General features: G+C 40.5%; 1 protein-coding gene across 6 annotated transcripts in view; it reads left to right on the top strand.

Moving 5' to 3' along the window:
• Window positions 1-13,865, top strand: part of LOC127434705 (bromodomain and WD repeat-containing protein 3-like) — a 51,024-nt gene that overhangs the window by 16,196 nt on the left and 20,963 nt on the right. For all 6 annotated transcript variants that reach the window (XM_051687613.1, XM_051687651.1, XM_051687643.1 and 3 more), the window contains 3 exons: window positions 12,175-12,268; window positions 12,359-12,529; window positions 13,616-13,692. In XM_051687613.1, coding sequence (XP_051543573.1) covers window positions 12,175-12,268; window positions 12,359-12,529; window positions 13,616-13,692 — 342 coding nt within the window. The remainder of the gene's footprint in view (window positions 1-12,174; window positions 12,269-12,358; window positions 12,530-13,615; window positions 13,693-13,865) is intronic.

The raw sequence follows: 13,865 nt of genomic DNA, 5'->3' as shown, positions 1-13,865 counted from the left end.
ATAAAGCAGAGGTTTATGCGCCACACCTCCCACCATCACCCCTGGAAAATCATCCTCCTTATCGTGGCTGCTAATGATTCCAGGGCAAGACAGAACAATAATGGGGAAAGAGGGCAACCCTGCCGAGTGCCCCTATTCAGAGTAAAATAATCTGAAATGAATCCATTAGTTTGTACCGCTGCTACAGGGTGTCTATAAAGTAACTTAATCCAACCAATAAATGTACTCCCGAACCCATACGTTTCCAAAATCTTAAAAAGATAATCCCATTCTACCATATCAAACGCCTTTTTGGTGTCAAGTGTGATGGCAGCGACCGGAGACTGATCATTCATCACTGACCACATGATATTGATGAAACGCCTAATGTTATCAGAAGCGCTACGATCCGAATAAACCCCACCTGATCTATATGTAAAAGAGATTTCATAACCGGTTAGCCAAAATTTTTGGCTTTCAAAAGGTCCATGTACGCCTATGAGAGCCCCCCGACAACTTTGCTGTCAGATTGCTCAAGTCCGGTGCTTCTGCACAAATTTTGTAAGGCAAAATTACATAACAGAAAATACTTCAAACCCCAGCCAATAGGCAGAATAAACACAAAGAATGTGTAGATTCATTCACAGAACTGTCTCGAAGGTGTGTTCCTCCACAAAAAAAATTCCAATTGATATAAAGCCGTTCAGTTTCCTCGGACAGACAAACAAGTGTTCATTGAGCCGGCTGTTTATGAGTGCAGCAGATGACGTAATCATTCCAATGTCCCGCAAAAAGTACTCCACAAAACAATCTTCAGCCAACAGGAGGCATAAGCATAAGGACCGGACAGATTCATCCACAACTGTCCCGAAGGAGTGTTATTCCACAAAACAAAATCCAGCTGCTAGTCGGAACCAGCACAAAAAGAAACAAAACAGGCTTCCCGGTTCCTCGGATGGTCAAGAGTCAAATTCACTCGGAGGCCATATGAAAAAATACACCATGACTTAGTCTGTCAACTTTATAAAAGACATCCTTTGTGTGAGCATGTAGATAGATATTTTGCAGCCATCCCCAGCATCCACTCTCAATCTGGCCGGGAACCCCAGTGTAAAAGCAATCCTCCGTCAATGCAAAAGTTTCTTGAAGGTGAAGTGTTATTCCTCAAAACAAACTCCAGTCGCTAGGCGGAACCAACACAAACAGAAACAAAAATGGCGCCCAGTTTCCTCAGACAATTGAGCGTATGTTCAGCGAGTCAATCCTCTCACATAAGAAACACCAAATGGCTTACTCCAATGTATTTATGAAGGACAGTGCTTGTTTGGGACACGTAAATACATGGCGGACATCCTTCGCATCTATTCTCACTTTGGCCGGAAACATCAGTGCAAAAGCGATCTTCCGTTGATGTAAGAGTTTCTTACACTCCTTGAATTGATCGCGTTTCTCTCATCGAATTCGCAAAATCCGGGAACAAGAAAATATTGTGATTCTTCCAAGAAAGCTTTCCTTTGCTCCTTGCCTCGCGCAACACGAGAATTTTATCGTATGTTCTCAAAAATTTGGCTAGAATTGATCGGGGCCTGTTTCCCTCAGCCGATCTGCGAGCTGGGACTCTGTGAGTTTGCTCAATTTCCAGCTCATGGCCTGTTAAGTCGAGCAGAAGAGCTCGTCTAGGAATTTCACCATATCTCTGCCCTCCTCATGCTCAGGAATTCCAACAATTCAGATGTTATTCCTGCGGCTCCTATTCTCAAGATCTTCAAGTTTTTTCAAGAACGTGTTCCAAATCAACTTTGGTCACCAGCGGATTATCAGATAATTCCCTCTCCGAAGACTCCAAATAATCGATTAGTTTCTCAGCATCTGACACTCTTGTAACTAACTCAGAGAATTTTATTTCCATCGCCGTAATCGATCGATGTATTACAGCGAGATCCTCCAAGTCAGCAACAACCTTCGTCGGCATCACAAACATGTTGGACAGTTGACGCTGGATTTCTTCTCCTGCCACGCCACCCAAATCGAGTCCCCGGTCAGCAGGCCCGACAGAGGTTTCATCTTGAGCACGTAAGTGTCTTTTAATGTCTCCAGAGCCCAAGGGTTTTCACTCCTTTGCCATGTTTACCTCAAAGAACAAATATGTAACTGGGTGTATCGAATCTCACTGGATTATAACATTAAAGTAATTAAAAAATTAGCAAAGTGCGCAGAGCTGTCGCTCACACGTCTGCTCCTCGCATGGTGTCACATGACCCCTCCTAAAACTTATTTTTAACCTCTCTACAGATTTCATTTTAGCAAACTATAGTTTTGGCAAGTCATTTAGGACATCTACTTTGTGCATGACGAGTAATTTTTCCAACAATTGTTTACAGACAGATTGTTTCACTTTTAATTAACTATATCACAATTCCAGTGGGTCAGAAGTTTACATACAAGAAGTTAACTGTGCCTTCAAGCAGCTTGGAAAATTCAAGAAAAAGCCTTTAGGCAATTAGCTTCTGATAGGCTAATTGGAGTCAATTGGAAGTGTACCTGTGGATGTATTTAAAGGCCTACTTTCAAACTCCGTGCCTCTTTGCTTGACATCATGGGAAAATCAAAAGAAATCAACTAAGGGGGGCCCTTTTTGATTTTCTCCCCAATTTGGAATGCCCAATTCCCAATGCGCTCTAAGTCCTTTTGGTGACGTAGTGACTCGCTTCAATCCGGGTGGCGGAGGACGAATCTCAGTTGCCTCCACGTCTGAGACCGTCAATCCACGCATCTTATCACGTGGCTTGTTGAGCGCATTACCACAGAGACATAGCGCATGTGAAGGCTTCACACTGTTCTCCGCGGCATCCATGCACAACACCCCACGTGCCCCACCAAGAGCAAGAACCACATTATAGTGACCACGAGGAGGTTACCCCATGTGACTCTACCCTCCCTAGCAAACCCAATTTGGTTGCTTAGGAGACCTGGCTGGAGTCACTCAGCACGCCCTGGATTTGAACTCGCAACTCCAGGGGTGGTAGTCAGCGTCTTTACTCGCTGAGCTACCCAGGCACCCAATATGGGATTTTTGAGACTATACTGATTTTAGAGGGGGAAAATTCACTGATTACCGATATGATGGCCGATATGGTTAATTTTGATCTGGAATGAAAACAGACCTTTTCTATATGGAATTTGCACAGATTTTGCACCGATATTGTACCGGTACTCAGAGGCTGCTATCTTAAATATTTTTATCAAAGAATATTTGACATTATTATTATACATTGTCAACCAATTCTAGAAATGAACACTGAGAAAATAAAGAATAAATAAAAATACAATAAATAGCTAAATAAACATCAGTACTGTATGTTCAGTATCAGTCAGTTGCTGACCATTTAAATAAAGAATAAATTCAAATAAAATAAATAGCTAAATGAACATCAGTAGTACTGTTTATTATCAGTCAAATGCTGAGTATTTTAATACTGCCAGTCAATTTGGGGCAGGTTGTAAAACAAGAAGCATTTACACCTGCCGAGTCAAGAAATAAACAGCAGCAGCGGTGTTGCACTGTATTCTGCTATACAAGTTCAGGGGACACTTTCAACGATGGAAAACCAGACTTGTATTACATTTTGTAAATGCAATGACTGGAATTGTTCGGTTGAAGGGGGTACCAAACTGCGAATTCTGAACAAAACAATTTGGTGAATACATGGTTACACATTAGCTTCCACTCAGCTGACAAGGTATGAAAGTAGATATTTGGTTAGCTAGTTAGCTATAAGCTCGTTGTCACAGAAAGTAAAAGATGGATGTTGTTTATTTACTTTCCAGCATTGTGTCTCACTAACTAGGTAACAACATAGTGTGAAATCAACATTCAACAGACACAATCCACCACTGCACCGTTGTCTGCTGAGCTGCAAAAAGATGCTCTGATGCTTCCCTTTCAATCTGCTACCTTACTGACAAACTATAGCTGGCTAACATAGCAAACAGATATGATAAACATGAATGACATGCTTGTCAGGGAATGACCTAAGACAGAGAATGTTTTCTACGATTAAATGTCAGGAATTGTGAAAACTGAGTTTAAATGTATTTGGCTAAGGTGTATGTAAACTTCTGACTTCAACTCTAGGTGTGACCTAGAGCTTGTATAGCGTGTTAGCGCATTAGCATCATTAATTCAGAATTTAAACAGGACAAATTACACATTATCTACTACACAGGTGTCAAACTCAGGGCCCGCGGGCCAAATCCGGCCCGCCACCTCATTTGATGTGGCCCGCAAGCTGATTTCTAAAATGTATGATGGAAGGTAAATGGAACGTCTCACTGACCAATCAGTTAGCACTTTCCTCTTGAATATTAATGAACCTTCCCCTGGAGCGCATTTTACTCTCTCCAAAAGCGAAACAAAACAGTGCTTCCCAGAACAACTATCAGGTCAAGTGGTGCTAGCGTAGAGAAGGTGCGTTCCTTTACCCTACCGCTCTAAACCATGTAGTGCACATCATTCTCAACAGCGCTAAACACTGCCTGGATCAATGGACAAAAATGCAAAGAGGTGCGTGAGCGCAGGGCAGATGTGTTTTTCCCGGACTGCAACATGCCGTGCAGACCATTATAAATGGCGCTCTTGACAAGCACGGCAAGTATCACAAACCAAATTTGAATTCTAATGCAAAACTTCAAACGTATTGTTGATTAAACTACTTTAAAACCATGTTAAACAGCCCAGTCATTATAAACTGCACTGACAGAGAAATCATAAAAAATAAAAAAAAACACAGAGCAATGCACACACATGAATCAGAAGACTTTTAAATCCACATACACATCATATATTGTACCTTACAAACATTTACCACAGATTTACTGTAGAAACACTAGCTGTATTAATTATGGTATTTTACCAGTAATAGTTTCCAAATATATTGAGATTACTGTTCTTCTTTACTGTTCTTCCATAGTTTTCATAATTATTATGAACCAAGCTATCAGTTTTCCTTCTGTGTAAAATGTGGCCTCTTATAATGCTGTGTGATTGTAGGAAAATGTAACTGGGTTTGTTTCCCTTCATAAATACTAAGAGATGACTGAACTTTAAGTAGGAGCCTGATGAAAGACATCTATAGAGGAGACCCATTTTAGTTGCTCTGTCAAAATATTTTAATTTAGTCCTGTACGGATTAGGTATTAATTTTCTCACAGATGTTACTGTAAATATCATAATTTACATCTACATCCCAACCTCAAAATCAGTGCTTTATTGTCAAATGTGAATTTTAAATGTGCAAAATATGCAATGTTATTGGATATTGCATGGTTGCTACCAAGTCAGATTTCAACCGGCCCTTTTAGGGCACATATAACGCTGAAGTGGCCCGGGCTGAAATTGAGTTTGACATCCCTGATCTACTACATACAGCTCTGGAAAAAATTAAGAGACCACTGAAAAATTATCAGTTTCTCTGGATTTACTACATGTAGGTATGTGTTTGAGTAAAATGAACATTTTTGTTTTATTTTATAAAGTACTGACAACATTTCTTCAAAATTCCAAAAAAATATATTTTCATTTAGAGCATTTATTGCAGAAAAAGACAAATGGTCAAAATAACAAAAAAGGGTTAGGGTCACGTGACGCTATGCGAGGTTCGGATGTGTGAACGGCAAGCTCTGCGCACTTTGCTAGTTTTAATACTATTAATGTACATAAACCGGAGAGATTTGATACACACTGTTCCATAACTGTTCTAAGAGGACAATATGTCAAAGAATTCAAAATCCTCGGGCTCTGGAGACATTAAAAGACACTTACATGCTCAAGCTGACACCTCCGAGAAGGCCCCGAACCAGGGAGTTGCTTTGGTCAGAGAAATTAGGGAAATTTGGCGAGAGATGTTGAACATGTCAGCAATGCTGACGAAGGTCGTTGCTGACTTGGAGGATCTTGCTGTAATACGTCGATCGATCACTGCCATGGAGGCGAAATTCTTGGAGGTGGTTACAAGAGTGGGGGATGTCGAGAAACAGATTGATTATCTGGAGTCATCGGAGAGAGAATTATCTGCTAATCCACTAGCAACCGAGGTGGATTTGGACCGTGTCTTGGAGAAGTTGGAGGACATGGAGGACTGTAGCCAGTGGAATAACGTCCGACTCGTCGGAATTCCTGAGGCCGAAGAGGGTCAGGATTTGGTGAAATTCCTGGACGGGCTCTTTCCGAATCTGCTTGACATAACAGGCCATAAGCTGGAAATCGAGTGAGCTCACAGGGTTCCAGCTCGGCGATCCACTGAGGGAGACAGGCCCCAATCAATTCTGGCTAAATTCCTGAGATTATCCGATAAAGATTGTGTGTTACGCGAGGCGAGGAGTAAAGGAAGGCTTTCTTGGAAGAACCACAGCATTTTCTTGTTCCCAGACTTTGCGAATTCAACGAGAGAAATGTGATCGATTCAAGGAATGCAAGAAACTCTTACATCAACAGAAGGTCGCTTTTGCACTGATGATCCCGCCAAATTGAGAATAGATGCCAAGGATGGCTGTAAAACAGTCACGTGCCCACAGTAAGCGACGTCCTTCATAAAGTCAGTGGTGTGAGTATTTTGTGGTACTCGCGTTGCAGCCGAGTGGACCGACTCACTGAAAATTCACTTGACTGTTCAAGGAAACTGAGTGCCTTTTTTTGTTTCCTTTTGTGCTGGTTCTGCCTAGCGGGTAGAGTTGGTTTTGTGGAGTAACACTCCTTCGGGACAGTTTTGTGGATGAATCTGCATGGTCTTTGTGACTATGCCTCCTATTGGCTGGAGTTTGTTTTGTGGAGTATTTCTTGCAAGACATTGGAGTGATTAGGTCATTTGTTGCACTCATGTAGCAGCCGAGTGGGCTTGCTCACTGAACATTCATTTGACTGTTCGAGGAAACTGAGTGCCTTTTTCTTTTTGTGCTGGTTCCACCTAGCGGCTGGAGTTTGTTTTGTGGAGTAACACACCTTCGGGACAGTTTTGTGGATGAATCTACATGCCCTTTGTGTTTATTCTGCCTATTTGCTGGTGTTTGTTTTATAGATTTATCTTTTGTTGTGTAATTCTGTCTCACAAAATTTGTATAGAAACACCGGACTTGAGCAATCTGACGGCAAAGTTGTCGCGGGGGCTCTCGTAGGCGTACATGGACTGTTTGAGTTTAGAGGGATGGACACCAGTTGGTGCTGTCATGCGCGGGGTTGATGCTAATTCTTTTTTCTGTTTGTTTGGTTCTGGGGGAAGTTCAGAGTTTGATTGTTGCACTAATGTTGGAATGTGGTCTTGTTTTTGACACGCAATCTATGAAAAAAATGTCAAATGTTAATGAGTGGATTGTCTTTCTCCACGTGGAATGTGAATGGGTTGGGACACCCCATAAAAAGAAGGAAGGTTGTTTCTTTTCTTAAACGTAAGAAATATGATATAGTGTTTCTTCAAGAAACACATATTTCCCCACAGGAAGCTGCAAAATTTGGGAAGATATGGGGTGGACATGTTTTCTTTAGTGCTGGCTCAAGTAAGAGCAGGGGAGTTGTTACACTAAGCGTCTAGAATTCAAATGTCTCAAACAGATTAAAGATAAATTAGGAAGAGTCATTATTGTGTTAGCAGAAATTCAGGGGCAAAGGCTGATTTTGGCTAATATTTACGCACCTAACGTTGATGATCAGGGCTTTTTTATAGATCTTGAAGGGATGTTGCAAGCTGCTGGCACCTCTCATGATATAATATTGGGAGGAGACTTTAATCTTTTGATGGACTCAGTCCTTGATCATAGTGAAGCAAAAGTGTGCAAGCCCCCTAGAGCAACATTGACGCTTCACAAGATGTGTAAAAATCTTGGTCTTACAAATATTTGGAGACTTTTGAACCCATCTGGTAGGGACTATACATTTTTTTTTCATCAGTCCATAAGATTTACTCTAGATTTTTTCTTTTTATATATATATATATATATATATATAAGTCCCTCATTTCATCTGTTGTTGATTGCTCAATTGGAAACATTTTAGTCTCCGTTCAGGCCCTGGTGTGTTTAGACGTGTTGCCACATATGGAGAAAAGGAAATCATATAGTTGGAGCTTTAATGTATCCTTTTTGCAAAACCCTGAATTCCAACAAATGTTAAAGGCTGAAATCAATGTTTATATGGAGACCAACTGGTCCTCAGTATCCTCTGTGGGCGTGGCTTGGGTGGCACTTAAGGCGGTTCTTAGGGGCCGGATCATTCAGTATGCCTCATTCACCAATAAAATCCAAAGTACGAGAACTCGTGGAGTTGGAAGGGAATATTAAATGTGCAGATGCAGAGCTGAAGCGCTGAATGTCGTCTGATGGCCTCAGAGAACTGACCCAATTGAAATACAGATATAATACTATTTTGTCGCGGAAGGTGGCATTTTGGCTGTTCAGGGCAAGACAGTAATACTTTGAGTCGGGGGACAGGCAGGAAAACTTCTGGCTAGATATATAAAACTGTTTTTTTTTTCTACCACTCCCTCAGTGAAAACTGCTGGTGGTGAAATATTTACCTCAGCTATTGATATTAATAATGCTTTTAAAGAATTCTATCTTTTTCTCTATAGTTCCACTTCTTTGTCTACTGATGAGGATATTAAACACTTTGTGGAACCATTAGAACTTCCTAAACTGACGGCTGAGCAAAAGAATTCTCTTGATTCTGAGATAACCTTGGAGCAGCTTGGCGAGGTAATTAAGGCCTTGCCTACAGGCAAGGCACCGGGGCCAGATGGCTTTGCTGCTGAGTTTTTTAGATCTTATGCTACAGAATTGGCTCCACATTTGCTAGAAGTTTATATGGGATCATTAAAGAATGGAAAGCTTCCGCCAACCATGACGCAAGCCCGGATCAGTCTGATTCTTAAAAGGACATAGATCCAAGCGAGTGTAAGAGTTACTGTCCGATTTCCCTGATCCAGCTAGACATTAAAATATTGTCAAAAATTTTGGCTAACTGACTAAGTAAAGTTATGACATCTCTTATACATATAGATCAGGTGGGGTTTATTCTGGGCCGCAGCTCTTCTGTGATAACATTAGGCATTTCGTCAATATCATGTGGTCAATGGCGAATAATCAGACTTTTCAGCCGGGCGCCTTCCAGTGGCCCAAAAAGAGCATTAAGTATTTGGGTATTTTATTCCTAGCAAATTTGTTCCTAAACAAATTTTTTATTCCTAAAATACATTTTATCTATGACTGGGAAGGATAATGTTGTTAAAATTAATTTTATTCCAAAATTCAACTACCTGCTACAGTCTCTCCCTATAGATGTCCCCCTCTCTTATTTCAAACAATTTGATAGCATAGCGAAGTCCTTCAATTGGAATGGAAAACATCCCAGATTACATTTCAGTAAGTTGCATGGGCCGATTGACAAAGGTGGGCTAGGCCTACCCAAGATTTTGTTTTATTATTATGCATTCGGTCTCAGACATTTGGGTCATTGGTCGCTTCCACCTGAGAGAGCCCCTCCCTGGTTTTGTATTGAACAGGAAGTTCTTGGCCCTATTTTGCCATTGCAAAGCCTTTCTATTAAACTAATCGGAGTAGTTAAGTTACACCCCGTTATCTCGCATTTGCACTCGGTATGGACAAAAGTGTCCAGAGTGTTTAATTTGGACATTTATTTAAATGTTGCCTAGAGCATATGGCTGAACCCAAAATGATGTATTAATAAGTCCCCTTTCTGCTGATCAGATTGGATTGTGAGGGAGGTTAATACACTCGGTGACCTATATGAGAGTGGATTGTTGAGATTCTTTGAAAATATGGTTCAACACTTTGGGATTCCCAGATCTCAGTTCTTTAGGTATTTACAGCTGCGCCACCTGCTCTGTACTATTTTTGGGAGTAGTATACACCCCCCTAAAGCGGCAGATACTCTGGGAGTGGTGATTACTGCTTTTGGAAAAGGTCATGAGGCATCAGTGTATTACTTCCTGCTAATTCAGAATCTGGGGGACAGAGCTTTAACTTCTATCAAGAGATTATAGGAGAAAGATTTAAACTTGGTATTGGAGGAGGGAGTGTAAGATTCTAAAAAATGTCAAGTTTGCATCTAGAGATGCAACTGTGCACCTTATGCAATTCAAGATTTTACATCAATTCTATTGGACACCCTCTAGATTGTATAGGCTTGGTCTTAAAGACACACCCACCTGCTGGCGATGCCAATCAGAAGATGGAGACACAACCCTTGTTTTTTGGTGTTGTTAAGATCCAATAGTTTTTGTTGAAGGTTCAGAGTTTTATGTGTGACGTATTGGGCACTCAAATTTCATTTTGCCCCAGACTCTGTGTTTTAGGCGATGGGGCGGTCATCAATATAGGGGATAAACACATAAAAAATTGGGTCCTAACCAGTGTTGTGATCAGCAGACAGATTGTTCTAAGGGGATAGAAGTCGACTGGAGTGCCCTCATTTCAAGAGTGGTGCACAGAGATGGGGAGGGTGGTGACATTGGGGAACTTAGATTTATTTGATAGGAAATGGGGCAACTATTTGGCATTCTTGGAGGTGATTTATGATTGTATGATGATTTTTGTGTGTGTGTGTGTGTGTGTGTGTGTACTCCTGTGTGACCACAGGGATGTTTGTTGAGGATCAGGTGGGGATTGGGAGGGGGAGGGGTAATATTGGGTTTTAAATGTTGATTCTATGAATCTGTGAATTTGTTAATTGTATGAATCAATAAAAACTGTTAATCGGGGGGAAAAAAAAAGACCTTGAATAATTCAAAGAAAACAAGTTCATATTCATTTTTGAACAACACAATACTAATGTTTTAACTTAGGAAGAGTTCAAAATTCAATATTTGGTGGAATAACTCTGATTTTCAATCACAGCTTTCATGCTCTCTACCAGTCTTTCACATTCCTGGCGCAAAAATTCAAGCAGCTCAACTTTGTTTGATGGCTTGTGGCCATCCATCTTCCTCTTGATCACATTCCAGAGGTTTTCAATGGAGTTCAGGTCTGGAGATTGGACTGGCCATAACAGGGTCTTGATCCGGTGGTCCTCCATCCACACCTTGATTGACCTGGCTGTGTGGCATTGAGCATTGTCCTGCTGGAAAAATCAGTCCTCAGAGTTGGGAAACATTGTCAGAGCAGAAGGATTCAAGTTTACTCCCAGGATAACCTTGTACGTGACTTGATTCATGCGTCCTTCACAAAGACGAATCTGCCTGATTCCAGCCTTGCTGAAGCACCCCCAAATCATCACCGATCCTCCACTTGGTCATCTAATGGTTAAACAGAGACCTGGAGAGGCCTTCAAGCCACAGTGTCTCGCACCCAATGTGAAATTTGGTGGAGAATCGGTGATGATCATAGAATGGTGCATAAAGTCATTGATGACACATTTTGGGTCACGTTAGTTAAGGTTTTACTGAGCGTCCTCATATATAAATGTACTTCTAAACGCTGTCCCACAGCGGTGTGACGGGTGGCTGAATGTTCGGAAACAGTATACTGGTGCTCGGCTGTTTAGATCTTCTTTTTACCCCTGTACGAAGAAGGGGTTGATTAATTGAATTGTATCAAATATTCATTTATAGCTCCACGGAATTTGTTTCCATGACTTACAACACATTGCCTCACACAATGCCTGAATAAAACAGTTCTGTCTTAAATGACAAGATAAGTACTGGTACTGGAAAACCCTTGGGTTAAAGGAATAGTTTGCCCCAAATACTGTAATTTACTTACTTTCCTTTACATTTATTTACTCGGCCAATCTCACACCAAACCTGTATGATTTGTGATCTTCAGTGGAACACAAAAGGAAACGGTCTGTCAGGCTCCAAAAAATGACCAAAAAATAAAAAATAAAAATCTTCTAGAGCAGCTGTCCAGTGGTGGTTCATAGATGATTGCCAAGAGAACTGACTCTTACTGCCTTAAAGTGACTTTGTATTTACTAAGACCTAACCAAAGGATCACATGATCCCATTCTTCATAAGGTAGTCCTAGTGCTCTAAGGTTTTTATTCTGATTCTTAGAAGTGTCCACAAAACCCCTTGTCTTCAAGTAAACTAGATTGTTTAAGTTGTTATCTTTTAACAGCTTTGAGAACTGTGAACTTCTTTTCCCCAAAAACTGCTCTTCCATTGATGTAATGTATTTGTGCATATTCAGAGTGATGGAGGACTGCAGACTAGCTAAAGGAGAGGTGGAACGGTCTTTCTACAACAAAGACAGGAGGAGAAAACCTGCACCCACCACAACAGGAGTGAGTTTATATATATATATATATATGTACATTCATGAAGATAAAGTCAGTTCCTGGTCACAGTATAACCCTCCCTTTCTCTCTCTGTAGAGTGAACTGGTGAGTGAGCGTGTTCGCACGTTACGGAGGACTCAGCGTAAGTGTCAGCAGCGGAGACATGCATATCAGACCCGCTCAACACAAGACAGAAGAGCGAGCACAAATATGCTCTCGTACACACGTGATGAGGACAGCCTGGTCGAGTCTGACAGCGATGCAGAGGTAAGAACGGAAGCATGGTCTCAAATCTAGCTCATCTCTTTCAAGAACAAGATGATCCTTTGGTTATTTTTAATCTTGCTTTTAAAGTAGGGCTACAACTAATGATTATTTTGATAATCTGCTAATCTAATGATTATAAGTACGATTATTCGGGTGATTATTGCAACGATTAATCATTAGTTCTTAACCGGCTATTCAGCTTGTGCCTTGACCTATAAGGTTGTATTAAACATGCTTACTAACAATAAAGTGGACAAAATCATCCTTTAAAATACCTATAAATGAAATTCATTGAATTTAAAGAAAAAAAAAAAGCTCTTAGTTTAATTCAGTAAAAAATTCACTGCAAAAAAAATACTATTGTTATCAAGTGCTTTTGTCTTGTTTTCCAATTAAAAATATCAAAAAAATCCTTAAAACAAGATACATTTACTTGAGAAGTAGCATATAAGGTATTTAGACTTTCAGAGAATGTACATCAGCCTTGGAATATAAGTATATTTTGTATATAAGTGTATTTTTTCACTTCTGCCAATGCAGTGCGCTGACAGCACAGAGAAGTTCCAGTTTCAGAGTTTGTACTTCTTTACATGACCTGCTTCCTAATTATTTTAACTTTAATAATGGATGCATTAAAGATATAATGCCATGGTGTTCCCTTATAAAGACGCTCGACACGCATGCTTTAGTGGAATGGCAGCTCCGGCTCTGCTTTATTTCTCAACAAGGGCGCTTCTGTATTGACTTATTTTATAATTATTTATTATTATATATTATTTTATGTATATACTTTGCGATCCACATCACCTGAAGCTGTTTGGGAAGTTTGGAGTGCATCTGGACTGTGAGCTCTGTCTTCTTCCTCTCCTCAATCAGGCGCAAGCTGCGGTGCTCCTCTCACGCGTAATCATGAGAGTTTAATGTGATCTCATGTTACGTTAAATTAGATCAAACGACTATTCAACAAACATTTTGTAGACAATTTTTGATTGTCGACGTTGTCGATAATGTCGACTAATCGTTTCAGCCCTATTTTAAAATAATAAAATTAGTAAATATCTTGTGTGTATGTGTGTGTATACTCAGCAGGAGGATGACCAGAATGAGAACAGTGATGCGTCATCTGATGGGGAAGCTCAGTGGGAGAATGACAGCAGTACCAGGTTTAGACTACAGTTATTCCCAATATTTCATAAAACAACTTCATTGATGCAGGTGAAATCTGTGAAGTGTGTAATTTTTCGATGTTACAAAAAACCTTCTATCCTAGTTTAATATGCAGAGAAAACAAAAGAATAAAAGTGTAAACTTTGTGGCTCTGGGGTGCTTTTAAAAC

This window comes from Myxocyprinus asiaticus, chromosome 4, assembly GCF_019703515.2.
Source record: "Myxocyprinus asiaticus isolate MX2 ecotype Aquarium Trade chromosome 4, UBuf_Myxa_2, whole genome shotgun sequence".
Lineage (NCBI taxonomy): Eukaryota > Metazoa > Chordata > Actinopteri > Cypriniformes > Catostomidae > Myxocyprinus > Myxocyprinus asiaticus.
The sequence above is the reverse complement of the archived record's forward strand: the minus strand, read 5'-3'. Positions and strand labels throughout refer to the sequence as shown.